We start from the raw sequence: 26,953 nt of genomic DNA, 5'->3' as shown, positions 1-26,953 counted from the left end.
TGAAACACATAGTTAAGCAAAAGATAGGAAACACACACACACAGCATTGACACAGCCACAAAGTTAACCTACTGCCATCGCTCCACGGCTCTAAGACTAGCGCTCTCTTCTTTGAGTGTTGTTCTGTGATAAGGGTCAAATACCTATCAATAACCTAGAAGATGTGAGGATAAATTCAGACTCACAAATCCACGAAAACTTCGCTCTTCTTTGGCTTTGATTAAGAAAATGTCTGCTTCCTCAGAGCTCAGCCCCTTCTGCGTCCTGCTGGTCTGAATACAGGCACCAGAAGAGCCCTCTTGAGGCTCTACGACTCTGCCTGGCTCTGTGTCCACTTACCAGACTCCAAGAGCATCACGAAGCTCTCACTGCCGTCACTGTCCACTGAAATCCGGTCTTCAGGGCCACTGTTATCCAACGAGACGCCATCAAATGACTGCTGGGATACTGTCCTCTTCATGGAGAAAAATCGGAGTCGGGCAGCACCTCCACTTACGGGGGCTGCCGCCCCTTCATCTACCTTGGCCACAGGCTCCCTGTTTGAAAAACAAAAACAGAAACCACGAATGTGGCTTAGGAGGCACGTTGTTTCATTCCCTTGCAAAACCCACCCTTTTCAGCCCAGACAACTACTGTAAGCATAAACTTTGAGGTCAACTATTACCTTCTGTAGAAGGGGGTCACACCATTTTTCAACTGCTGGGCCTTTCTGAACCCTCCTATTCCAGCATTTCAAACTGCACAGGCAGTTCTCCCATGTCAAATGTCAAGGTTATTCAGGATTATCCTATCTATAGCAGAGACCAACTACCTACAGCCCTGGTGCTTATGAGTTGTACCCAAAGCCATTCCTCAAGCATTTACTGAGTAACTTCTGCATACAAAGCACCACACAAGACACAGGGCAGTGGTGGCCAGTGACAAATAAGACACCCCCCCTGTCCTCAAAAAATGTGTATTCTATCAGGAGACAGGGGACTATACACAAATAACATTACACGGTAATAAGTCACACACTGTAAGAGGGACAGGGATACAAGCCAAAGGCTAGCCAATGCCAAAAAAAGGGAAAGGATGAAAAGAAGGGGATCAGGAATGGCTCTGAGGAAAGAGATGATGTGTGAGGTGGTCCTTGAAAGACTGTGAAGGAGACAGCACAGAAGGCCTTCCGTAGGGAAGAATCAGCCTGAACAAAGTTGTTGCACCAGAAAACAAAAGGTACCTTGCAGACTAGCAAGCAGCGTAGCTCAGCTGGAGCACAGGCTTTGCTGGGGAAGAGCAACAGAAGTCAAATTAGAAGGTTTCTTTAAAGAAACTTGTAAAGACCTTTTGAGTCCACCCTCCTATGATACAGGTGAAGAAACTGACTCAGTTTCAGCTAAAGGTAGAATTAAGAAGAACCCAAGTCTCCTAACTTCTTGCTAAGTGCTCTTTTCACTTAACCACATGAGTTGCAGCCAGATCATAGGAAACCCTGGATAGAAGACAATGCATGAAAGTGCTCTGAAAACTATGACGTGTAGGAGAGAGATGAGAAATCTCTGTACTGTCCACTCAATATTGCTATGTTGCTAAAACTGCTCTAGAAAATAGTCTATTTTTAAAAAAATATAATGTGCCATATGGATATATCACAATAATTGATAATACCACACTAAGAAGTTCAAACTCAACTCAGAAAAAAGAAAAGGCCAGAAGGGTTTAGAATAGGGAAATAATAGGATTACACCTGTGTTTTAGGAAGTCTGACCTGCCTTTTTCAAATAAGCTAGAGATGGAAAGACATCCAACAAGAAAATCAACCAACAGTTTACTAAAATACTCCACCTGTGGGAGCAGACAGGAAAAACTGATGTGAGACTCCCTAGAGCCCTATACTCAGAGTCACCCTCCTAGGAGCATTAGTATCTAAAGGAGAATTTATTAAAAAGTAACTTCTCAGGCTTCATCTCAGACCTCCTGGAAGAGGAACTCTGAGGGTAGGGCTCAGCACTCTGTGTTTTAACAAGCCTCCAGATGATTCTGAAGTATGACTAAATTTAAAAGTATGGTCAGAACCTGACAAATGCCTGGAAAAGGCAGAGCTTGAATGAGCAGGAGAATGAGGCCACCCAAAAAATAAAGAAAAAAAGAGCTGGTCTGGGATAAGGAATTTAGTTTTACACATGTGAGGTTCAAGGCACCCCTGGAGAGCCATGTGGAACTATGTGCAGTAGATAGTTTTAAAGGAACAGCAGGGGAGGGAAGGAAATCAGGACTGAAAATAAGGACTCTTGCAGAAGTGAGTCAATGGACAAAATAACCAAGAGAAAAAGTACAGCTGACCCTTGAACATCACAGGTTTGAACTGCACAGGTCCACTTATATGTATTCTTTTCTCAACAGTACAGATTTTAGTACTACAGGGCTTCCCAGGTGGCTCAGTGGTAAAGAATCCACATGCAATGTAAGAGATGCAGGTTCAGTCCCTGAGTCAGGAAGATCCCCTGGAGAAGGAAATCGCAACCCACTCCAGCATTCTTGCCTGGGAAATCCCATGGACAGAGGCGCCTGGCGGGCTACAGTCCATGGGGTCGCAAAGAGCTGGGCATGCCTCAGTGACTGAGCATGCACACACAGGACTACATGGTCTACAGTTACCTGAATCTATGGATGCGCTGAAACCACAGATATGCAGGAACCATTCTACAGGTAAGGCCAACTACAAGTTACATGCAGATTTTCAACTGCACAGAGATTCAGTGCCCCTAACTCCCAAATTGTTCAAGAGTTAACAAAATGTATTCAAAAATGCAAAGTGATCTAAATCTGAACGTTTGGCAAATTCATCTTAAATGAATGAACAACCTTAAATTGTTTAAGGTTTAAAAGAACCTTTAAACAATTTAAAAGAACCTTAAAACGTTCGTAGTGTGTGACCCGATAATTCCACTTCCTAGGTTTTATTCAAATAAAATCTTTATTCTAAAGATTTTATTGTATTCTAAAATAAAAGATTGAGATATGAATAAAGAGTCATGTTCACAAAAATAAGAACACTTAACACAGCATTGGTTTCACCAGAGAAAAAAGTAGAACCAGACTAAATAACCCCGCAAGCCTAGATTGTGAACTGGATGAATAAATTATGATGTATCTATTTGCAAGAATATAATAAACCAATTCACCAAAGATTTGATGCTTTTGAACTGTGGTGTTGGAGAAGACTCTTGAGAGTCCCTTGGACTGCAAGGAGATCAAACCAGTCAATCCTAAAGGAGATCAGTCCTGAAAATACATTGGAAGTACTAATGTTGAAGCTGAAGTTCCAATACTTTGGTCACCTGATGAGAAGAACTGACTCATTGGAAAAGAACCTGATGCCGGGAAAGACTGAAGGCAGGAGGAGAAGGGGACGACAGAGGATGAGATGGTTGGATGGCATCACCAACTTGATGGACATGAGTTTGAGCAAGCTCCAGGAGTTGGTGAAAGACAGGAAAGCCTGGCGTGCTACAGTCCATGGGGTCACAAGGAGTCAGACACAACTGAGCAACAACAAAAATAGGGCAATTAAAAATTATATATTCAAGTACTTCATGAATGGGAATCTTAAACAAAGTGAATAAAAGTGGGAATTTTCTATATTCTATAGAAATAACATAATCCTATTAAAAAAATTGTGCAAACACGTACAAGCATTCACATGGACACAGAAATACATGTATAAAATCTGGAAGATTCGAAAGTCAATGAGGGCTAGCTCTGGATAGTGTCGGGCTTTCCAGGTCCAGTTAGTGGTGAAGAACCTGCCTGCCAGTGCAGAAGACATAAGAGACACAGGTTCAATCCCTGGGTCGGGAAGATCCCCTGAAGGAGGGCATGGCAACCCACTCCAGTATTGTTGCCCGGAGAATCCCACGGACAGAGGAGCCTTTGCAGGTCGCAGAGTCGACACGACTGCAGCAACTGAGCACGTCACGCACGCACTGGATAGTGTCATTACAGTGACTTTTATGTTTGCTTCTTCATTCTTTTATTTTCTACATATCGACAAAATGAACACAAATTATTTTGATAATTTTTCAGTGGGGTGGGCGCCATGCCATGTGGCATGTAGGACCTTAGTTCCCCAACCACAGACTGAACCCGGGCTCTTTATGGTGGAAACATGGAGTCTTAATCACTGGACCACCAAAGAAGACCCCATTTTTATAATTTAAAAAATAAAACGATGATAAAAGTGATCAGAATATGGATAGCCTAGTGCCTTGGAACAGTTACATTTATAGGATAAAAGGAAGAAGAGAGCAGCCAAGGAAAAAGATGACTACTTCAGAGAAGTGTGAGTAACTGCGCAGGGTTACAAACACTCAGGATGGACTGACTGGAAGGGCTGGAGTCCTGGAGAAAGAGGACTGAGAAAAGGCCGCCAGCCTGGGCAGTGGGGAAGTCGGTGCTGGTGTTTGAACGAGCCCGTGTCACACACACCTTTCTCTTCTCCTTTCACCTCCCTCTGTCCCCAGCCCTCGCCTATCTCCATTTGGAAAAGGCAGCACCTTTGGTGACTGGGAGTTCAGGCTCTCAATCCTCACCCCAACACTCACAAGCTGTGTGATCTTGAGTAAGTTTGTTACCTCTCTGACCCTCAGTTTCCTCATCTGTAAAATGGGGAGTGATATTAGTTCCTTGCTTATAGGGTTCTTATAATTCATTGGGTTAATATTGTAATATTTAGGACAGTTTCTGACACATAGAAAGCAGTCAATAAATCTTGCCTAGTATTATTATATAATTTATCTTTTAAGCTTTCCTTCTCTTTCCTCCTAGGCTATCTTGGCCAAGCAGGAAGAAGCCCACTTGCAGGCTTTGCTTTGAGACCAATTTAAGAAAATCCTCTTAAACAAAAGCTCTAAAGCCATTGATCTTCTCGGCAAAGATTTTCCACAGTTCTCATCATCCTTTCTGAAAGCACAGACACTCGTGGAAAAAATCTATGCCTTCCCTCCCTTCCGACTGCACATTTCTGTGTTTTCTGCTCACTCCCTACTGTAGCCCCAGTGCCTAATGCAGGGCCTCGTGCACAGTAAGGGCTCAGAAAATATTTGTGACATGAATGGATGAAATTCTCCCCTCTTTATTACCCTGGCAGATATTGATAGGTGTACCAGAAAGAGCAAATCCAAAGCTCCAGCTTTTCAATGTATAAAAGACAGGATCCAGCTTTTCAATGTATAAAAGACAGGGCTCTGGTCTCTGAAGCCTCCATTTCCTCAGCTATAAATTGGGCTATGAACATCTGCAGCGAACTCCACAGACTATTGTGGGATTACATCAAACAAAATATTACCCAAGGGCCCACAGAAAAGAATAAAATATCATATTGGCATTATTATTCTGATACAGTATATCTGTATCAACAATAGGGAATCAGTGAAAGAGATAACTTGATGCTACGAAACAATAAATGTTGACTTGAAAATTGCCCAAGACCAGACTAAGATACATGGAGGCATGTGAAAATTCATGGGATTATGTTATTTTATTATAATTCTGGGTTCTTCCCCATCACAGGATTAGATGTAGTCCTGAAAATAAAATCTCTCTGACTGAAATACCTATTATCCTCTAAATACCTGAAAGTTCCTCTGCTGCTCTCCAGGCAACTCTGAAAACTAAAGCCTTTGCCACATTAACTAGCCCATTTTACACACACTCCTGGACTACAGGCGCTTCCCAGTCTACAAATGTGCATGGCAGGAGGCCTGAGCCCCGTAGCCAAAGCTAGAAGGAAAAGATGAAGTGACTGAGGGAGGCAGAGAACCACTCACTTGGCTGGGGGCAGAGACAGCATCTTGTGCATGGTGGAGGTCATTCGGTCTCTGCCCAGACTGAAGGCATCCTTGGTCAGTGACATAGCTTCCTTGGTGAAGTCCATGGTGGCATGCAGTGCCTCCTTGGTGGCATCCTTGGTCATGTGAATAGCACTTGATAATTCTCCTTCTTTGTTCTTCAAGGGGATGAGCTCACCCTGTCCATTCAGACCAGAATCCCTGCTCCCTGGGGGCTTCAACGCAGCTGGTGAGTCAGATGCTTGGGCTCTGCTTGGTCTCTTGGCCTGTAAGGAATCAACTGCCTTGTGGCCCTTCCCTGCCTCCTGCTGGGCAAGAGAACCTGCACCCTGTACTTCTCCGTTGCTGTGGAGAGGCAATGGCCTGTCCTGGGATGCATCCAGATGTTCAATGCCACTGTCTTCCAGAACCTTCTCGGGGCTTGCTGGGCCCTGTTCTGAGGAGGCGTCAGACTTCAGCTCCCGGTCCTCTGAAGGAGACAGCTCTGAATCTATCAGGCTGGTAGTATCTGAACCCTCAGAGTCAGCCTCATCAGCCCCAGGGGGAGGATGCATGAGCAGAACCACCTCCGCGCTGGGAAAGAGGACGCCAATGCAGGCTGTCTGGTCCTGCAGGGGAGCCCCAGTCATGGCCTCTGTATCCTTAGTCAGCTGCTCCTGAAGATCCTGAAGCACCTCCTTCAGGCGAAGGAGGGCCAGGTACTGGTAGTGGTCGAGCCGCAGGCAGATGTGCGCAGGGGAGTGCACGAGCATGTGCACGCCCGCCGTGTCCTCCAGCTCCATCAGAGGCCCGTTGCTGTCCACACCGCCGCTGCCTTCTTTTGGGATCTCCATGACTTCCGGAAGGCCTGACAGGCTTTTCAAATCATGCTCAGTCTTTGACCTCTGATGGGACACAGTGTCAGGGGCCAGGGCCTCAGAATGGACAGGACTGCCAAAGCTGGCGGATGGTTTCAGTCTCCCTTCTGTGGCCATACGCAGCTTTCGTGCCTGTGCTTGTTGCCAGCGGAGGGGCAGGCAGGCCCAAATGGACAAGGGGAAGGCGGCCACAAAATTCAAGGTGTGGCCTTTGAAGTTCTCTGTTCCCTCAAAGTCCAAGGAGATCTGGGTGAAGTGGATGGACCAGAGGTCCTGGGAAGCTTTAAGCCTCTGAGGAGGGAGAACACTAGACTGAGGGAGGCAGGAATCCATCTGGAAGGCGTGATCCATAAAAAACATGTGCAGAAAGCTGAAGCCGCCTGGTACCTTGGGAAACTGAACATAACTGGAATGAAAGAACTCAGTAGCAGCAAAACCCCGGAAGAGACTCTGGAGGTCTGGACAGCTACAGTATGGAGCGTGACGTGTATTGGTGGCAGTCATGCCTGATGCACAGAGGACAAGGGACTGGGGACGATGCAACACAGCCCGCTCTCTCTTCTCCAGTGGGAAGCTCACCTTCAGAGAGAAAATGAAACCCAGTTCAGAACGGCCAGCTGAGCATCTCTGCAACCCACCATTAACACACGCATGTCGGACCATTTGGGTTGTAAAACTGCTTTTCTTCTTTCTATCCAATGGGCAGAGCAGAACCTTGAATTACAGTCATGGTAGAAATGCAACTGTGGCTGCCAATAGGGAACAGAAATCCCACTCTCTACCTTACCTTCAACCAGAAGGCATCCAGGCGGATGTCCAGATGTTCATCTTTCTGGCTGGAACCTTCCAGCTTGTAGATAGCTTTGAACTGCTCCAAGCTGCGGTACAAATCCAGGCAGAAGAGGTTTCCCCAGAGTAAGCTGGCAGGATCCATAGTAAATGTCAGACCATTCACCTGAATGTAAAGATTGGGACAGGGAACTGGAAAGCAGAGAAAAAGAATTGCCGCAAATGAAGTAACTGCTTGACTCTTACTTACCAGCTAATATTCATTTTATTATCAAGAGAGCAAAGGTATCGGACTTCGCTGGTGGTCCAGTGGTTAAGAGTCCACCTGCCAATGTAGGGGACTCAGGTTTGATCCCCAGTGCCAGAAGGTCCCACACGCCAGAGGGCAACTAAGCCCATGTGCCACAACTACTGAGCCGCGCACCCAGAACCTGCGCTCCGCAACGAGAGAAGCAACGACGAGAAGTCCCTGCACTGAAGCAGACAGCAGCCTCTGCTCGCCTAGAGGAAGCCCACACACCGCCACAGAGCCCAGCACAGCCAAAAATACACACATTTAAAAAAAGAGAGAGCCAAGGAATCTTCTGGGCAGAGTTTTCAACAAAAGTGTGCCACACTAACTCAAACACCTAAAACTCCTAACAAACAGAATAGGAACAGAGACTCCAAGGCTGACTAATGTGAACAGGATGAGTTAGACGGGAGGAAATGACCAGGGCAGATGCTTACCTGGCAGCTCCTGATTATCAGGGAAGTAATACTCTGTGAACTCAATATGAATGGCAGAGACCTGAGTAGGGAGGTTGTGAAGATTCCGACTGCAGGACAGGAGTGTCGAAGGCTTCTTACTTGGCTGTCCAGCTGTTGAGACCTAGGCAACCACAAGTGGCTGTTAGCATCCGTACCACACCCCAAACAGAATTTCCAGCTTCCTCTGAGGTAGGATAAAGCTTCTATAATTAATTCTTCCAGTGTCTGTCACGGGGAATAGAGTGATTTTCACATGGATGCCAGGCATTCTCACACCTGACAAACACGATCTGTGAGTTCATCTTTCTCATGAAAGGTTTGTAGTGGGGTATTCAAAGGAATTATATCAGACCATTGTATCTACTGTGGGCAAGAATCCCTTAAAAGAAATGGAGTAGCCCTCATAGTTAACAAGAGTCCGAAATGCAGTAAGTAGGTACAATCTCAAAAACAACAGAATGATCTCTGTTCATTTCCAAGGCAAACCATTCAATATCACAGTAATTTAAGTCTATGCCAAAGAAGCTGAAGTTGAATGGTTCTATGAAGACCTACAAGACATTCTAGAACTAACACCAAAAATAGATGTCCTTTTCATCATAAGAGGACTAGAATACAAAAGTAGGAAGTCAATACTTGGAATAACAAGCAAGTTTGAGCCTGGAGTACAGAATGAAGCAGTGCAAAGGCTAAGAGAGTTTTTCCAAGAGCATACACTGGTCATAGCAAACACCCTCTTCCAACAACACAAGAGAAGACTCTACACATGGACATCACCAGATGGCCAATACCAAAATCAGATTGATTATAGTCTTTGCAGCCGAAGATGAAGAAGCTCTATACACAGTCAGCAGAAACAAGACCAGGAGCTAACTGTGGCTCAGATCATGAACTCCTTATTGCCAAATTCAGACTTAAATTGAAGAAAGTAGGGAAAACCACTAGACCATTCAGGTATGACTTAAATCAAATCCTTTACAATTATACAGAGGAAGTGACAAATAGATTCAAGGGATTAGATCTGATAGATAGAATGCCTGAAGAACTATGGACGGAGGTTCATAAAACTGTACAGGAGGCAGTGATCAAAACCATCCCCAAGAAGAAGAAATTCAAAAAGGCAAAACAGTTGTCTGAGGAGGCCTTACAAATAGCTGAGAAAAGAAGAGAAGTGAAAGGCAAAGAAGAAAAGGAAAGATACATCCATCTGAATGCAGAGTTCCAAAGAATAGCAAGGAGAGATAAGAAAACCTTCCTCAGTGATCACTGCAAAGAAATAGAGCAAAACAATAGAATGGGAAAGACTACAGATCTCTTCAAGAAAATCAGAGATACCAAGGGAACATTTCCTGCAAAGATGGGCTCAATAAAGGACAGAAATGGTATGGACCTAACAGAAGCAGAAGATATTAAGAAGAGGTGGCAAGTATACACAGAAAAACTATACAAAAAAATATCTCAATGACCCAGATAACCATGATGGTGTGATCACTCACGTAGAGCCAGACATCCTGGAATTTGAAGTCAAGTGGGCCTTAGGAAGCATCACGATGAACAAAGCTAGTGGAGGTGATAGAATTCCAACTGATCTATTTCAAATCCTAAAAAGATGATACTGTGAAAGTGCTCCACTCAATATGCCAGCAAATTTGGAAAACTCAGCAGTGGCTACGGGACTGGAAAAAGTCAGTTTTCATTCCAATCCCAAAGAAAGGCAATGCCAAAGAGTGTTCAAACTACCACACAATTGTACTCATCTCACATGCTAGCAAAGTAATGCTCAAAATTCTCCAAGCTGGGCTTCAACAGTATGTGAACCGAGAACTTTCAGACGTTCAAGCTGGATTTAGATAATGCAGAGGAACCAGAGATCAAATTGCTAACATCCGTTGGATCATAGAAAAAGCAAGAGAATTCCAGAAAAACATCTACCTCTGCTTTATTGACTGTGCTAAAGCTTTTGACTGTGTGGATCACAACAAACTGTGGAAAATTCTGAAAGAGATGGGAATACCAGACCACCTGACCTGCCTCCTGAGAAATCTGTATGCGGGTCAAGAAGCAATAGTTAAAAGCAGATATGAACAATGAACTGGTTCCTAATTGGGAAAGGAGTACGTCAAGGCTATATATTGTCACTTGGCTTATTTAACTTATATGTAGAGTACATCATGCAAAATACTGGACTAGATGAAGCACAAGCTGGAATCAAGATTGCCATGAGAAATATCAATACCTCAGATACATAGATGATACCAGCCTTAAGGCAGAAAGCAAAGAGAAACTAAAGAGCCTCTTGATGAAAGTGAAAGAAGAGAGTGAAAAAGCTGGCTTAAAACTCAACATTTAAAAAACTAAGATCAAAACAAAAAGAAAAAAAATGAAAAAAAAAACAAAAAGAAAAAAAAATTAAAAAACATAAAGAAAAATCAAAAAAAAAAAAAAAAAAAAAGATCATGGCATCTGGTCCCATCACTTCTCACTTCATGACAAAGAGATGGGGAAAAAATGGAAACAGTGACAGACTGTTTTCTTGGGCTCCAAAGTCACTGCAGATGGTGACTGCAGCCATGAAATTAAAAGATGCTTGCTCCTTGGAAGAAAAGCTATGACAAACCTACACAGCATATTAAAAAGCAGAGACATGAATGAATGAACTGCTTCCCCGCCTTTGCAGCCCTGTTTCCCCATATCATGGGCTCCTTACCTGGTGGATGTCCAAGTCATCCACCCTTATGACCAAACAGCTAGAGCGCAGGCGGTTCCATGCTGGAGGCCGAAAGACTGTCTGCCGGCCCTGAGAAGGGCTTCTTTCTAGGGGACTCTTTCGAGGACTGGAGAAAGAATCTAAGTAAAAATAAGAAGGTGGGAAAGAGATTCAGATACACTCAATTCTCATTAACAGAACTCAGAAAGTAAAAACTCTTAAGATCATTAATGGTACGTGTAGAAAAGAGCTTGTCAACACTGGCAAGCTTCTGGAGGGAACTCAAAAATCATCTTCTCCTTCAGACCAAGGCAACAGAGATGAACACGGAATAGATATGTTAACAGCCGCTCTTCCACATTGCAGCTCTGCCTGGAGACAAACAGGACCCATAAAGAAAAAAAGTCATGAATGTCTCTTGGTGCAATAAAGTTAGCATAATTAGCCAGGCCAGTGCTTTATTGCCACTGGATACTCAAAAGGCAAATGTCAAGTGACAGAGTTACGGGATTCCTCCAGCTCCTCATAACCCACCTGCTTTCCTCCGGAAGGAAGAGTCTGCCCCCAGGTGCCAGGGTGGTTTCAGATCTGTCTCCTGGTGCCACTTCTCCATCTTACTCTGAAATTCTGTCACCAGCCTCTGGGCCCACTGGCCTCGGGTCTCCATGGCCTCACAGTGACGCACCCAGTGTTTGCAGCTATCACCTGTGCAACAAGGCAAAAAGATTTCAGCCTAAGATCATGATCCAATGTCTTAATTATTCTTTTCCATTGGTATAGCTTTCCATAGTTCAGAATCTGATCCCTTACCACCAATCCAAAATTCTCTAAGATAAGAAAAAATTATCCAGTGAGAGCACTCAAGTTCTTCTGGATTCTGTATGTGATTTTTCCTAAGGCTCCCTAAAGGCCAGCTGCTGACTGCTGCATCTTTGACCGTGGACCACTGGAAAGGCTCTAAAATTAGTGGAAGTGAGGGGCAGAGCACAGAATCAAATGCCACATCTCAGGCACTGCCTCCCCTCCTACTTCTCATCAATGATAAAGAGTCATCAACAGCAGACCCCACAAGTTTCCAGAGATGTCCTCTTGAAAAAAGACTACAGCCAACACCACTCTGAGCCTGTGCTGCAATCCCAGGCAACCTTCTGCTGGACAATTAGGGGTGAACTCAGGCATCAGTCTTCAACACCTCAGCCACACTAAAACTGCACGCATTCAGCCTTCTCCTACCTGCCCAGTGGAAGGGGTAATAGTCGAATGCCATCTTGCGAAAGGTTAGCTGCATTGCACCACCCATGAGTCTGTTTGCAGAGACACCTACAAAGACAAATAATGGTGAAAAGTAGCATAAGAAACAAAGAGGCCTAAACACCACTTGAAGCACTGCAAAGTCCTCCTGAGGGTCAGCTCCCAGGCCTGGCTGATTCATAAGTGCAGCCAACAGGCTATGACGGTAGGTGATTTGCAAGGCTGAGCTATCCTCTTTTGAACTGCAAAGTATATACTCTAAAATTTGTTTGTTTTAGAAAAGCATATTCCATTGTCTCTGTAAATGGCTGCCCGATATCCAGAGAGGCAAAAGCAGCAGCAAAGCTCAGGATTCCAGAATTCCAATCTTAGGTCTCCCACAGGCACACCTGACAACGTTGACTGACTGGTTCCCCCAAACCCGGCAATACCAGTACCGCTGCCTCTCAATACAACTACTGGAGAGGCATAAGCCAAACTCTCCAACAAACAGGGACCAATGTTATTTCCTTCCATATCTTAGCTAAAACTGTGATATCGGACAGTCATTATTACACACTGCACATACAAAGAATGATGGAACACAAAACCACTGCACTAACAAGGACATTATAAACAGAGAGAAGAGTGTACACAAATTGAAGTTTGTCTGCAATTGGTCAAATATTCTATTGTAGATCCTGAATTCAATTCTGACTAAATGAATGAACTTTCCATGTTTCTATCTTATCTCTCCAACTGGACTCTAAGCACAGTAAGAACAGGGACTATTTCTTCTCCATACGTGTGATGAAGAACACTTGTCCTGTTCTGCACTTCCATCCTATCCCTTCCTCCCTATTTCCAGGAAAGGGAAATACTGTGGGACCATCTAGCTGTCAGCTGGTGCACCTACAAACAGGGAGTCATTTCCATCCAATCTAGGTACTACCACCCCAAGTTCTGGACTATTCACCATCCTACCAAGAGGTAAACCTACACCAATGTTACTGCTGCTCAACCTTTTTGTCATAATTAGTACCTCTTAGGAGCCTGTTGCGGAGGAGCCTGGTAGGCTGTAGTCCGTGGGGTCGCTAAGAGTCGGACACGACTGAGCGACTTCATTTTCACTTTTCACTTTCATGCATTGGAGAAGGAAATGGCAAGCCACTCCAGTGTTCTTGCCTGGAGAATCCCAGGGATGGGGGAGCCTGGTGGGCTGCCGTCTCTGGGGTCACACAGAGTCGGACACAACTGAAGTGACTTAGCAGCAGCAGGAGCCTGTTTAGATGTTTTTTACCTAACTGCCCCTTCCCTATGAAATTTAATACTACAGATACACTGTATATCATACGTACTAAAGCTTATTCCTTTTATTCAATGCAAGGTTAAGAAAGACTGAATAATTTTTTTAAGTTAAAAGATTTGGGACTTCCCTGGTGGTCCAGTGGTTAAGGCTCCACACTACCAGTGCAGGGGGCATGGGCTCAGTCCCTGGTTGGGGAAGATCCTGCATGCCATGTGGACAAATAAATAAATAAATAATTTTTTAAAGTAAAATTAAAGATTTAAAGCTATTAATATTGAATTTAATTTTGTATTTACTGAGTAACTTTTAAGGTAATTTATTTCTGATATAAATTATAATGCGTAGAACCATGTATGCATTTTAGCAATTTATATAAATACATAAGTGATATAATCAGATTATTAGTTATTCAAAATTATCTTTGAAATAAACAAAAATTTTTAATTAATTTCTTACAATTATTTTTCATTAACCTTTAACTTTCACTTAATATGAGAAAATAACTTTTGGCTTAACTTTGTTGTTATTGAGTCACTAAGTTGTGTCCGACTCTTCGCTTAACTAGGTGCTAGATATTCATTCAGATGGTGTCAATATTTTCTCAACACAATTAAATTACTGACTTGTTGAACAATTTGTGGAATTAAATAATAAAATATAAACTATTTTTATTTAATTCTTAAAGTTCAAATTACAAAAGTACTAAGCATTAATGGGAATTCCCTGGCAGTCCAATGGTTAAGACTCTGCATTTCCATTGCAGTGGGTACATGTTCAATTCCTAGACAGGGAACTAAGATCTTGCATACCACATGGCATGGCCAAAAAAAAAAAAAATACCCTAAGGATTAAATATAAACAACACTGATGAGGCAACCAGTGGCAGCCAAGAAGTATATACAAGCCACCTCTCACCATCTGACTTTGAGATCAAGGACTTTCAAGACTCAAAGTCCGCTAATCACAGCCACCTATTTGCCATAGTTTATAGCCCTAATCTTCCATGAACTCAATATCAACGTTGCTCATATGATACCCAAGAAAACTCAATAAGAGAAATTAAATACTAAGGAATAAAATTTTGTGAAATAGAGTTAAGCACTGTTATAGCTAAGATTTTTTTCATCCCTGATCCTCACCAAAAAACCAATTTTCAATGTCCAGAACAGGCATGCATCAAGACAGAAAGCTCAGTGGTTGTTCAGAGCTGCAAAATGGGGACTGGCAGCTAGTGGGTACAGAGTTTCTCTTAGGGATGACAAAAATGTTCTCAAATTAGATTGCAGTGATGATCACACAACCCTATGACTACACTTTAAAACAATGAGTTGTATATTCTAAATGGGTGAATGGTATGCTATGTGAATTCTACATCCATAAATATTATGTGCATGCTCAGTCATTTTTGACTCTTTGCAACCCTATGGACTATAGTACTGCAGGCCCTTCTGTCCATTGAATGTTCCCAGCAAGAATATTGCAGTGAGTTGCCATTTCTTTCTCCAAGGTATCTTCCCAACAGAGGGATCGAATGTGTGTCTCCTGCATCTCCTGCACTGCAGGCAGATTTTTTGCCATTGAGCCACTGGGGAAGCCCATCAATAAATAAATATCTGTTTAAAAGAAAAGAGTGAATTTTTACTACTGAGGGTGACAGCATCCCAGTTGAAAATGTATGACCTCGGCTGCTGGAGGGAGAGCATTTCACAGCCATGCTCCTATTGGATTTATTTGGAACTAAAAGAACAATCGACTACACAGACTGAACATATTAAAATATGATCTAGAATCAAAGAATTGAAATCAAATTACCAACTATCAACATATATAATTATAAACACATAATCATAGGTGACAAATAGTAAATAGTGTATATAAATGACTACAATTCTCTAGTGAGATGGTGGAAGAGGATAGCCTACCCTGAAGAGAGAGAAAGCAAGCTTTGGCTCACAGCCCTTAACCTGAGGGAAATAATTAAAGAGGCAAATGACACTCTTTTCCTCATCAACAACTCACCTCCTCCTGGAAGCTGCTCCAGTTTGATTTTAAGAGACAGTGCTGCCCCACCCCAAGCCACCCTGTCCTCAATGACCTACAAAGTTTCCAACAACATCACCTCCAGTACCAAGGGATAGATAAGTGTGTTAGTCAGAGGCCCCAACATCCAGGCTATAGTGTTTAAAGAAAAAGCTGACAGATATAGCCGATCCCTAGAGCAGCACTGTCCAAAAGAACTTTCTGTGATGATGGACATCTTCCAGGGTTCATCAGTCAGTTCAGGCGCTCAGTCGTGTCCGACTCTTTGTCACGCCACCTAGGGTCCACAGATTACTTGTAATGCGACTGCCACAAATGAGGAACTGAATTTTTAACTTTATTTAATTTTGATTTTAATTTAAATAGCCACACGTCTCTCTCTATTTGCTACCATATTGGACAGAGAGTTCTCAATTCAGTTTAGTTCAGTCGCTCAGTCATGTCCGACTCTTTGCGACCCCATGAATCACAGCACGCCAGGCCTCCCTGTCCATCACCAACTCCTGGAGCTCTTACAGCAATGTTATCCAATAGAAATGTAACATAAGCCACATAATTAAAAATTTTCTAGTAGCTACATTAGAAAGGTTTTCTTTCAAAAAGTAAAAATAATTTTATTATTACACTTTAAACCAACATACTCCAAATATTATTACTTAACATGCAATCAATATGAAAATAATTATCAAGGTATTCTGCATCTTTTTTTGTACTATACCTTTGAAATCCCACATGTATGTTACACTTGTGGGGTTTGGATCAGCAGGACTTGCCTGGTGGTCCAGTGGTTAAGACTCCATGTTTCCAACGCAAGGGGCATGGGTTTGATCCCTGGTTGGAGAACTAAGATGCCACACGCTGTTATGGCACGGCAAAACAAAACTTCACTCAATTTGGATCAGCCCATATTTCAAGTGCCCATTAGTGGCTAGTGGCTGCCATACTGACCAGGACAACTCCAGACAACCTTAGAGCCCTTCCTATAACACGGTTCTTCCTTCTCCTTTCTTCCCAAATCCAAGGGGAAGAATCAAAGTCACAAGAACTCCTCATGTTCCTTAGCCTTTCACACAGTCATATGCCACGCCTGGGTATGGTTGGCTGGGCGTTCTCCCTCTGTCTCATGGAAAATGTCCCTAAAATCCACCGAGTAGATTAATTCAGCTTCATAAATAAATGGGGGCTTCAGGGAGGGCTAGCCATTCACATCTTAGTGTGGATTACAGAACCCTGCTACAGGAAGAAGACAGGGCTCTACACCCTCATCTAGCAAGAGGATGAAACTCTCCAAATGTATTTTTAATAAAGATTTCTGAAAGGAATCATAACAAAACTCCAAAGTCTTCATAGTAACACTTGGAAGAAATAACCGAACAAAATAATAATTGGTTTAGCAAAGAACCTTCAAAATGAGTGGGTAGCAAACCAGTGAGTGGCAGAAGCCATCTTTACCCTGTCACTGCTCCTTCAGCTCTTTCATCGTGGGAGTGCAGAGAGGCTAAGTCCTTTCAACACCAAGGCAGAGCAGAGCAAGCGGCAATGCAGCTTGGTGACCCAGGAATAAAAGGTAGGTTCCTCCAAGGAAGGTGAGTCTAAGTCTCATGAAGAGGCAAACACAACCTCCAGAGACGATAAGGCAGCCAGAGAACCAGCTACCACACGACAGCATCTAAACCCAGAGCTGGCAGCAAAGGGGAGCCAAGGGGGAGCAAGGAGAACTGACGGAACCAGCAGCAGAGAACTAATAATCCAAACACTGGCCTATGATTAAGGCCCTCCAAGTTCAGTATATTAACTCATTTGAGCCTGATACAACCTGTGAGTAAGAAATGATTTAATTCAAGTTCACAAATGAAGAAACTCAGAGAAGTGAAGGGATTTTCCTAAGACTTATAAAGGAAAGCAATGAGTCAATTACTTTTCATTCTGAATAAACGTGTATGTGTGTTTAATAACAATTGCTCTAATGGATGAAAAAGTATGACAAGAACACACTGTAACCTCTCTGCTTGGGAAGAACACATTTATATATAAACTGACTCAAAGATCTGAAAATTCTGAGGTTTCCAATAGTTGAATTTACCCTCTGGAAAGCTTATAACAGTGGTCAGCAATGCCCACTAGGGAGGGAAAAAAAAGGATACACTGCTTGGGCTCTATCCCAGAGGATTCCGATTTGGTGAGGTCTGGGAAGAGGCCCAGCCCCTGTATTTTACTGCCTCTCAGGCGGTTCTGTTGGACCCTAAAGGCTGACAAGCAGTAACAGAGAGCTGCCCCAGGAGCGCTGAGACCTGAGGAGGGCTGTGATATGGGAAGCCAACAAAATACCCCAACAGAGTCTGGAAAGAGCCTTCCATCCCCCAGAGCTGCAGGCAGTGATGGGCCGCCCACCCAGGTCGGCCTCGCAGGATACCTGGCTCTCGGGACTGGCTGTCATCACACACGACGTGCAGGTCCAGGCGCGAGATGAGCAGATGGTAGGAGGACTCTTTCACGTCAAATTTCTCAAAGTACTGGCCGAGGCGGCTGCTGCTGCTGCTGCCCTGGCTGCCACCAAACGCCTGGGCCCAGGACTGTTGGGCGCTGGGGGCAGGTGGGGTGATCTATGTGTGACAGAGAAAAGCAAGACGTCCAGACCCGGACAGCGTCCTTGCTGGCCTTCTTTAAGCTTTAGTTCAGCCTGAAGAAAATCACAATTTGATAAGATGTCCCTTCCCTCTCATAATCATTCTTTTTAATCACATATACTTTATTATACACTGAATAGTAATATCTCCTAAGTTTTCACTTTTATAGCCTTGAAGAATTTTACACTTGTTTCTTTATATGGTGGAACTTCATTTGCTTTTCTATGTGATAATGATAACAATTATATACGGTATTACATTCATATAAATAAACACACATCTTTTTACTTCTAGCCCATTAAGTCTTTCCTAAGGTACAGTGATGCCCCTCATAACAGTACGCCTGGTAGCTCACATAGGTCTGTCCCGTCTAAACAACCCAAAGAATCCAAAGAAGCCAAATTATAATTAATCTAGTAACTGTCAGAGTCCTGTTTTGACATTTGAACTGCTTTCTAAGCTTCCCTCCCACCCAGAACTTACCTGACTGATGCTAAAACACCTCCTCCAAGAAGTCTTCCCTAAGTACCCTCTCTCAGCCCAGGATCCCTCTGCTTTGTGTCTGGCACACTATTTACCTCTATTATAGCACTTGTCACATCATATTGTAATTACTTGTTTATGGTCCATATTTTAAGACAGCAAGAGCTCCAGGGTCAGGAACAAGAGGCTTTCCAGTGGCCAGCACTGTACACCTAACACACTAGAGGCACCAAATGAAGAGAATACTGGATAAAGGCACAGGCAGAGCCTATGCACACATAGAAGTGAATGACACATTCTCCCAAATAAGCGGAACAAAATCCAGGCTCCACCTATGCTGGTGTGAATTAGGTCTGGCCTGCCATCTCCCCACCACCACCAAGGGTCTCTGTTTCACCTCTAACCTGTATAGGTTCAGGGGCCAGGGTCTTTCTCTGCTGGGCAGCCTTCTCCATGGCCTCACTCAGTGACTCTGCATATTTCATCATAGCCTTGAGCTGCGAGTCCGTTAGCACCCAGAGCAGGTCATCCAACAGGAACATCAGCTTGGAGGCTATCACATTGCAATCTTTGGTCTGGAGGAGTCACAGAGAACACAGGCTTCCACATCTGGTACCATCCCAACTCCTTAAAGTGAGTACTGCCCAACAAATTTCAGAGATGGCTTTTCAATCCTCAATACAAGAAAATATCAAGTACTTTGGAGAGTTAATTTCTTACCAGACTACAAAAGTTTTCTGTGATTAACAAAAAGCAGTAATAATCAACTGCCTATGTCCCCATATACAGGTAAAAATTGCTATTTCCAAAATTAAAATGATGGAAATAGACATGTTCCCTCAATAGTAGATTTTGTGCAACACTGAACTGCAGGTCCTCCCCTTTCAAATGTCATTTCAGGGGCCAATAACACACGAAGAGGAGGAAACACCAACTCCAGCACTGTCTGGGAGAACAAAAGATGGACGTTTTCGTGAGGACAGAGAACACACTCACTCTTCTCTTGAGGGCTATCTGGATCCTGCCTTGGTTGGTAATCAGCCTCAATGGAGTGCTGACTGGGTCCTGATCACCATTGTCTGTAGCATCTGCCTCAATTCGAAGTGTTTGCCAAGTTATTTCCTTAAATGTTAAAACCTAGAAGGAAAAAAAGTAAAATCCCTTAACGTTGTGGATGAAATTAATCAAGAGGCAGGAAGTCCAAGGGGACAAGACTATAGAGGCAGAGACCCCACCATTCTTAGCTGGGACCCTGCTCACAGAAGGCAGTGCATCACAAATTCTTAGATGAGGAAAAGGGCTTCTTGGGCTCCCAAGAATGGGGAAGCCTTTGACCCAAGACAGGAGTACAGTCATTGGGAATTTGCTATATGACACAGGGAGCTAGAAGGCTGGGATGGAGTGGAAGGTGGGAGGGAGGTTAAAGGAGGGGACATGTGTATACCTAAGGCTGACTCACATCGATGCATGGCAGAAACCAACACAATACTGTAGAACAATTATTCCCCAATTAAAATTTTTTTTTTAATGAATCCTTTGAACCCTCCCGTTCTCCCCCCTTGCAATGGCAGGGCTGTCACCTCTCCTCGGTGTGGGTCAGTGATGCGGGTGAAGCGGAGGTCACTCTGCTGCCAATTGGGGTTGACACTATAGCCCTGGAGCTGCCACAATTCAAAAGAAGCGTGGAAGGCCTTGGAGTGAATCTTGATGGTGATGGAGTTGACCATGATGAACATCCCCTCCACCACCTTCTCAGCAAAGCCATACTCACTAGGACAAACAAGGCAGATCAATATTCAGGACCATGTGAGACTTTGGCATTAGCACACCTTTTTCCTTTTCTGGTTGTCCCATGCCTTGCAGGATCCTAGTTTCCTAACAGGGGGTTTGAACCCAGGCCCAGGCAGTTAAAATGCTGAGTCCTAACCACTGGACAACAGAGAATTCCCTCTACATACTCTTTATAATGGAAGACTTAAGACTTTTAATAATGCCTGTCTTTAGATGCTAGAACTGTGGACGGTTTTTTCAAAGTTCTCTCCTCCCACTTCTGCTTTATATTTTTTAAATTTCTAAAATTTTTATGATGATGCAATACTCTTTCTGATGAGCTTTTTCTTTTTTAAGAATGGAATAAAAGAAAGAGTTGACCTGGAAACAATCTCCTTCTGGTTAGAATAAGTTGAAAAAAATATTTTCCAAGTCCACAAACTACCTGAATAAATATTTGACTATTGTCTGTGAGGAGAGATATTATCACTACAGAAAGGAAACAGTCGGTTTCAATAATGTCTTCAAAGACAGAACATGCTCTGTGAAAGCGGTGAAAGAGGAAAGAGGTACAGCCAGATGAGCGTGAGGTTTAACCCTGTGAAATCAAGTCAAGAACAGACCCACCTCTGCCTGTCAAACCCACCCCAGAGAGCACAGCTGTACGTCACAGAGGCCAAAACAGCAGGTAGAGAAATGAAGGCCATCCTTAAAGTCCTTCTAGACATGGAAAACACAGACATTCTTGACATGCCAGTGACACAGTTTTCATTATAACAGATAAAAAGGTCTGGGAATTATAAACGGAATACACACACATACACACACACACACACATATCTCTCTGCAATTTATATCACAAAGCGCTAATATCTCTAATATAGAAAGAGTTTCACAAAACTGAAAAGAAAAAGACCAATAGCCCGATACAAATGGGACAAAGTAGGGACAGTTCACAGAAAAATAAATGCAAATAGATATTAAAGATAAAAAGATGTTCCACCTCACTCATGTATCAAAACTACACTGAGAGTCATTTGATTCAGGACAAAAATGACAGTGAAGTAGGGAAAATTCAATAACGGTGCATGGTCAGTTTGAGGCTAAACGTAAAAAGAAAAAATAATGTTGACCTTCATCTTGCATCAAATGAACAAAAAACCAGTTTCAAGATTGACTGTAGATCTAAATGTGAAAGGTCAAATAATAAAGCTAGAAGAAAACATAGGAGAATATCTTCACGCCTTGAGATAGGAAAAGATTCCTTAAATAAAACACAAAAAGCACCAACCATAAAGGGAAATAAAGATATATAGGACCACAGTGGAATAATGTCTGATCAATAAAAAAATAACATTAGAAGTGATAAGACACCTACACAGTAAGAGAAGATATGTGTAATACATGTATGTAACCAAGGACTTGTTTCCAGAATATAAAAAGAACTTCTACAAATTAAAGAGAAAAATATAAATAACCCCCAAAATAAATGGGAGAAAACATCAATGCTTTATGAAAGAGGATATTTGAAAGTCTAATAACTCATCAAAAAATGTAAACTAAAAATAAAATTTGACACAACTATTAGGTGGTTAGAATAAAAAGAGAGACAAGACTAAGTGCTAACAGATGGAACGCTTATGTACTGCTGGGGCGAAACTGGTGTAAGTGCTTTGGAAAACTGTTCAGCAGTATGAACTAAAACAGAACATACGCATAGCCTACGACCCTGCAACTCTACTGTCAGTTCAGTTCAGGTCAGTTCAGTCACTCAGTCGTGTCTGACTCTTTGCGACCCCATGAATCGCAGCATGTCAGGCCTCCCTGTCCATCACCAACTCCCAGAGTTCACTCAGACTCACGTCCATCGAGTCAGTGATGCCATCCAGCCATCTCATCTTCTGTCGTCCCCTTCTCCTCCTGCCCCCAATCCCTCCCAGCATCAGAGTCTTTTCCAATGAGTCAACTTACTGTAGATACATACAAATTAGAAATGTGTACATATGTTCACTAAGAAGCATGCATAAGAATGTTGATAGCATTACTATTCTTTTTTCTTTAGTTAAAAGTTAAATTTTTAACTTACATATAGAAAAGATCATTCTTTGCAGGATACACATACAAGGTTTTGACAAATGCATAAAGTCACGTATTAACTACCACACTCATGAAAAAGGACAGTCCTATGTAGCAACAGTATGCTAAATAGCCAGAAAGTAGAAACAAATGAAATGTCCATCTACAACAGAATAGATAATTGTGGCATGTAATGGAATATCATATAGTAATGAGGATTAATGAAAAATAACTACATGTAACTACATGGATGATTTTTAAAAACATCATGCTGAGCTAAAAGTATGTAGATACAAATGACAACGTATTATATTATTACATTTATATAAATTTAAAAATAGGGAAACTAATGAGTGAACTTCCAGATTTCAAGCTGGTTTTAGAAAAGGAAGAGGAACCAGAGATCAAATTGCCAACATCCACTGGATCATTGAAAAAGCAAGAGAGTTCCAGAAAAACATCTATTTCTGCTTTACTGACTATGCCAAAGGCTTTGACCGCGTGGATCACCACAAACTGTTCAAAATTCTGAAAGAGATGGGAATACCAGACCACCTGACCTGCCTCTTGAGAAACCTGTATGCAGGTCAGGAAGCAACAGTTAGAACTGGACATGGAACAACAGACTGGTTCCAAATAGGAAAAGGAGAACGTCAAGGCTGTATATTGTCACCCTGCTTATTTAACTTATATGCAGAGTACATCATAAGAAATGCTGGACTGGAAGAAACACAAGCTGGAATCAAGATTGCCGGGAGAAATATCAATAACCTCAGATATGCAGATGACACCACTCTTATGGCAGAAAGTGAAGAGGAACTAAAAAGCCTCTTGAAGAAAGTGAAAGAGGATGGCGAAAAAGTTGGCTTAAAGCTCAACATTCAGAAAACTAAGATCATGGCATCTGGTCCCATCACTTCAGGGGAAACAGATGGGGAAACAGTGGAAACACTGTCAGACTTTATTTTTCTGGGATCCAAAATCACTGCAGATAGTGATTGCAGCCATGAAATTAAAAGATGCTTACTCCTTGGAAGGAAAGTTATGACCAACCTAGATAGCATACTCAAAAGCAGAGACATTAATTTGCCAACAAGGTCCATCTAGTCAAGGCTATGGCTTTTCCAGTGGTCATGTACAGATGTGAGAGTTGGACTGTGAAGAAAGCTGAGCGCCGAAGAATTGATGCTTTTGAACTGTGGTGTTGGAGAAGACTCTTGAGAGTCCCTTGGACTGCAAGGAGATCCAACCAGTCCATTCTAAAAGAGATCAGCCCTGGGTGTTCTTTGGAAGGAATGATGCTAAAGCTGAAACTCCAGTACTTTGGCCACCTCATGCAAAGAGTTGACTCATTGGAAAAGACTGATGCTGGGAGGGATTGGGGGCAGGAGGAAAAGGGGACGACAGAGGATGAGATGGCTGGATGGCATCACCGACTCGATGCACATGAGTTTGGGTGAACTCCAGGAGTTGGTGATAGACAGGGAGGCCTGGCGTGCTGCAATTCATGGGGTCGCAAGGAGTCGGACACGACTGAGCAACTGAACTGAACTGAACGTATGGTATTAAAAATGAGGATAAAGTTATCCTTGAGGTGGGTATGACTAGGAAGGGCCCAGCAGGCTTTTGGGATTCTGGAAGTGGTCTACTTTTGATGTGTTAACTGTAAAGAATCACTAAGCTGCACATTTATGATTTATGTACCTCAATCAGTTCAGTGCAGTCACTCAGTCGTGTCCAATTCTTGGTCTGCAGCACGCCAGGCCTCCCTGTCCATGTACCTCAATATACTTGACCAAGAAACCACACAGAAATACAATGTGTCATCTTTAGATTAGGCAAAAATCCTAAAGTTTGACATTACTGTCCGTTGGCAAGGTTCCTGGACCTTTCAAGGAGATCAAACCAATCAATCCTAAAGGAAATCAACCTTGAATATCCACTGAAAGGAATGATGCTGAAGCTGAAGCTCCAAAACTTTGGCCACATGATGGGAAGAGCCAACTCATTGGAAAAGACCCTGATGCTGGGAAAGATTGAGGACAGGAGGAGAAGGGGACGACAGAGGATGAGATGGTTGGATGGCATCACCAACTCAATGGACATGAGTTTGAGCAAACTCCAGGAGATAGTGAAGGACAGGAAAGCCTGGCATGCTGCAGTCCATGGGGTCAAAAAGAGTCGGACATGACTGAGTGACTGAACAATAACAACAAAGTTTTCCAGAAAACAAGAACTCAAAACATTGCTGGCGGTAACACAAAACTATAAAATCCTTACAAAGGGAAATTTAGCAATGTCTATCAAATGCAATTTCCCTTTGACCTAGCAGTCCCTCTCCCAGGAGTATATTCTAAAATATGCTAGCAAAAAGAGTGGAAACAAATCAAATGTCTACCAACTGATGAATGGATAAGTAAAATGTGGTATATCTATACAATAAAATGTTGTTCAGCCATAAAAGGAATAAAGTACTCATATATGCTACAACATAGCTGAACCTTGAAAACATTATGTTAAGAGAAAGACACCAATCTCAAATGACCACATAATGTACTATTCCATCTATACAAAATGATCAGAATAAATACAGAAAGTACATTTATGGTTGCCTAAGGCTTAAAACAGTATGAAAAGGCAAAAAGATAGAACACTGAAAGATGAACTCCCCAGGTTGGTGGGTGTCCAGTATGCTACTGGAAATCAGTGGAGAAATAACTCCAGAAAGAATGAAGAGACAGAGCCAAAGCAAAAACAACACTCAGCTGTGGACGTGACTGGTGATAGAAGGAAAGTCTGATGCTGTAAAGAGCAATACTGCATAGGAACCTGGAATGTTAGGTCTATGAATCAAGGCAAATTGGAAGTGGTCAAACAGGAGATGGCAAGAGTAAACATTGACATTTTAGGAATCAGTGAACTAAAATGGATGGGAATGGGTGAATTTAATTCACATGACCATTATATCTACTACTCTGGGCAAGAACCCCTTAGACGAAATGGAGTAGTCATTATAGTCAACAAGAGTTTGAAATGCAGTACTTGGATGCAATCTCAAAAACAACAGAATGATCTCTGTTTGTTTTCAAGGCAAACCGTTCAATATCACAGTAATCCAAGTCTATGCCCCAACCAGTAACACTGAAGAAGCTGAAGTTAAATGGTTCTATGAAGACCCACAAGACCTTCTAGAACTAACACCCAAAAAAGATGTCCCTTTCATTATAGGGGACTGGAATGCAAAAGTAGGAAGTCAAGAAACACCTGGAGTAACAGGCAAATTTGGCCTTGGAGTACAGAATGAAGCAGGGCAAAGGCTAATAGAGTTTTGCCAAGAGAATGCACTGGTCATAGCAAACTCCTTCTTCCAACAACACGAGAGAAGAATCTATACATGGACATCACCAGATGGCCAACACTGAAATCAGACTGATTATATTCTTTGCAGCCAAAGACGGAGAAGCTCTATACAGTTAGCAAAAACAAGACCGGAAGCTGACTGTGGCTCAGATCACGAACTCCTCATTGCCAAATTCAGACTGAAATTGAAGAAAGTAGGGAAAACCACTAGACCATTCAGGTATGACCTAAATCAAATCCCTTATGATTATACAGTGGAAGTGAGAAATAGATTTAAGGAGCTAGATCTGATAGACAGAGTGCCTGATGAACTATGGATGGAGGTTCGTGACACTGTACAGGAGACAGGGATCAAGACAATCCCCCAAAAAACAGAAATGCAAAAAAGCAAAATGGCTGTCTCAGGAGGCCTTTCAAATAACTGTGAAAAGGAGAGAAGCAAAAAGCAAAGGAGAAAAGGAAAGATATATCCACTTGAATGCAGAATTCCAAAGAATAGCAAGGAGAGATAAGAAAGCCTTCTTCAGTGATCAATGCAAAGAAATAGAGGAAAACAAGAGAATTGGAAATACCAGAGATCTCTTCAAGAAAATTAGAGATACCAAGGAACATTTCATGCAAAGATGGGCTCAATAAAAGACAGAAACAGTATGGACCTAACAGAAGCAGAAGATATTAAGAAGAGGTGGCAAGAATACACAGAAGAACTGTATAAAAAAGATCTTAATGGCACAGATAATCATGATGGTATGATCATTCCCCTACAGCCAGACATCCTGGATTGTGAAGTCAAGTGGTCCTTAGGAAGTATCACTACAAACAAAGCTAGTGGAGGTGATGGAATTTCAGCTGAGCTATTTCAAATCCTAAAAGGTGATACTGTGAAAGTGCTGCACTCAATATGCCAGCAAATTTGGAAAACTCAGCAGTGGCCACAGGACTGGAAAAGGGCAGTTTTCATTCCAATCCCAAAGAAAGGCAATGCCAAAGAATGCTCAAACTACTGCACAATTGCACTCATCTCACACGCTAGTAAAGTAATGCTCAAAATTCTCCAAGCCAGGCTTCAGCAATACATGAACCGTGAACTTCCAGATGTTCAAGCTGGTTATAAAAAAGGCAGA

At 42.6% G+C, this 26,953-nt stretch overlaps 1 protein-coding gene across 2 annotated transcripts in view; it reads right to left on the bottom strand.

The window, feature by feature from the left end:
- Positions 1-26,953, bottom strand: part of UHRF1BP1 (UHRF1 binding protein 1) — a 72,521-nt gene that overhangs the window by 13,391 nt on the left and 32,177 nt on the right. Inside the window, exons 5-15 of one of the 2 annotated variants that reach the window (XM_010848632.1) lie at positions 20,204-20,393; positions 19,620-19,760; positions 19,028-19,198; positions 17,927-18,116; positions 12,168-12,254; positions 11,469-11,639; positions 10,935-11,074; positions 8,207-8,348; positions 7,476-7,669; positions 5,811-7,267; positions 340-536 (exon numbers count right to left, since the gene is read on the bottom strand). In XM_010848632.1, coding sequence (XP_010846934.1) covers positions 340-536; positions 5,811-7,267; positions 7,476-7,669; positions 8,207-8,348; positions 10,935-11,074; positions 11,469-11,639; positions 12,168-12,254; positions 17,927-18,116; positions 19,028-19,198; positions 19,620-19,760; positions 20,204-20,393 — 3,080 coding nt within the window. The remainder of the gene's footprint in view (positions 1-339; positions 537-5,810; positions 7,268-7,475; positions 7,670-8,206; positions 8,349-10,934; positions 11,075-11,468; positions 11,640-12,167; positions 12,255-17,926; positions 18,117-19,027; positions 19,199-19,619; positions 19,761-20,203; positions 20,394-26,953) is intronic. The other variant, XM_010848633.1, reaches the window with a different exon arrangement.

Source organism: Bison bison, unplaced genomic scaffold, assembly GCF_000754665.1.
Source record: "Bison bison bison isolate TAMUID 2011002044 unplaced genomic scaffold, Bison_UMD1.0 scf7180017864270, whole genome shotgun sequence".
Lineage (NCBI taxonomy): Eukaryota > Metazoa > Chordata > Mammalia > Artiodactyla > Bovidae > Bison > Bison bison.
This window is presented reverse-complemented; position numbering and strand designations above follow the sequence as displayed.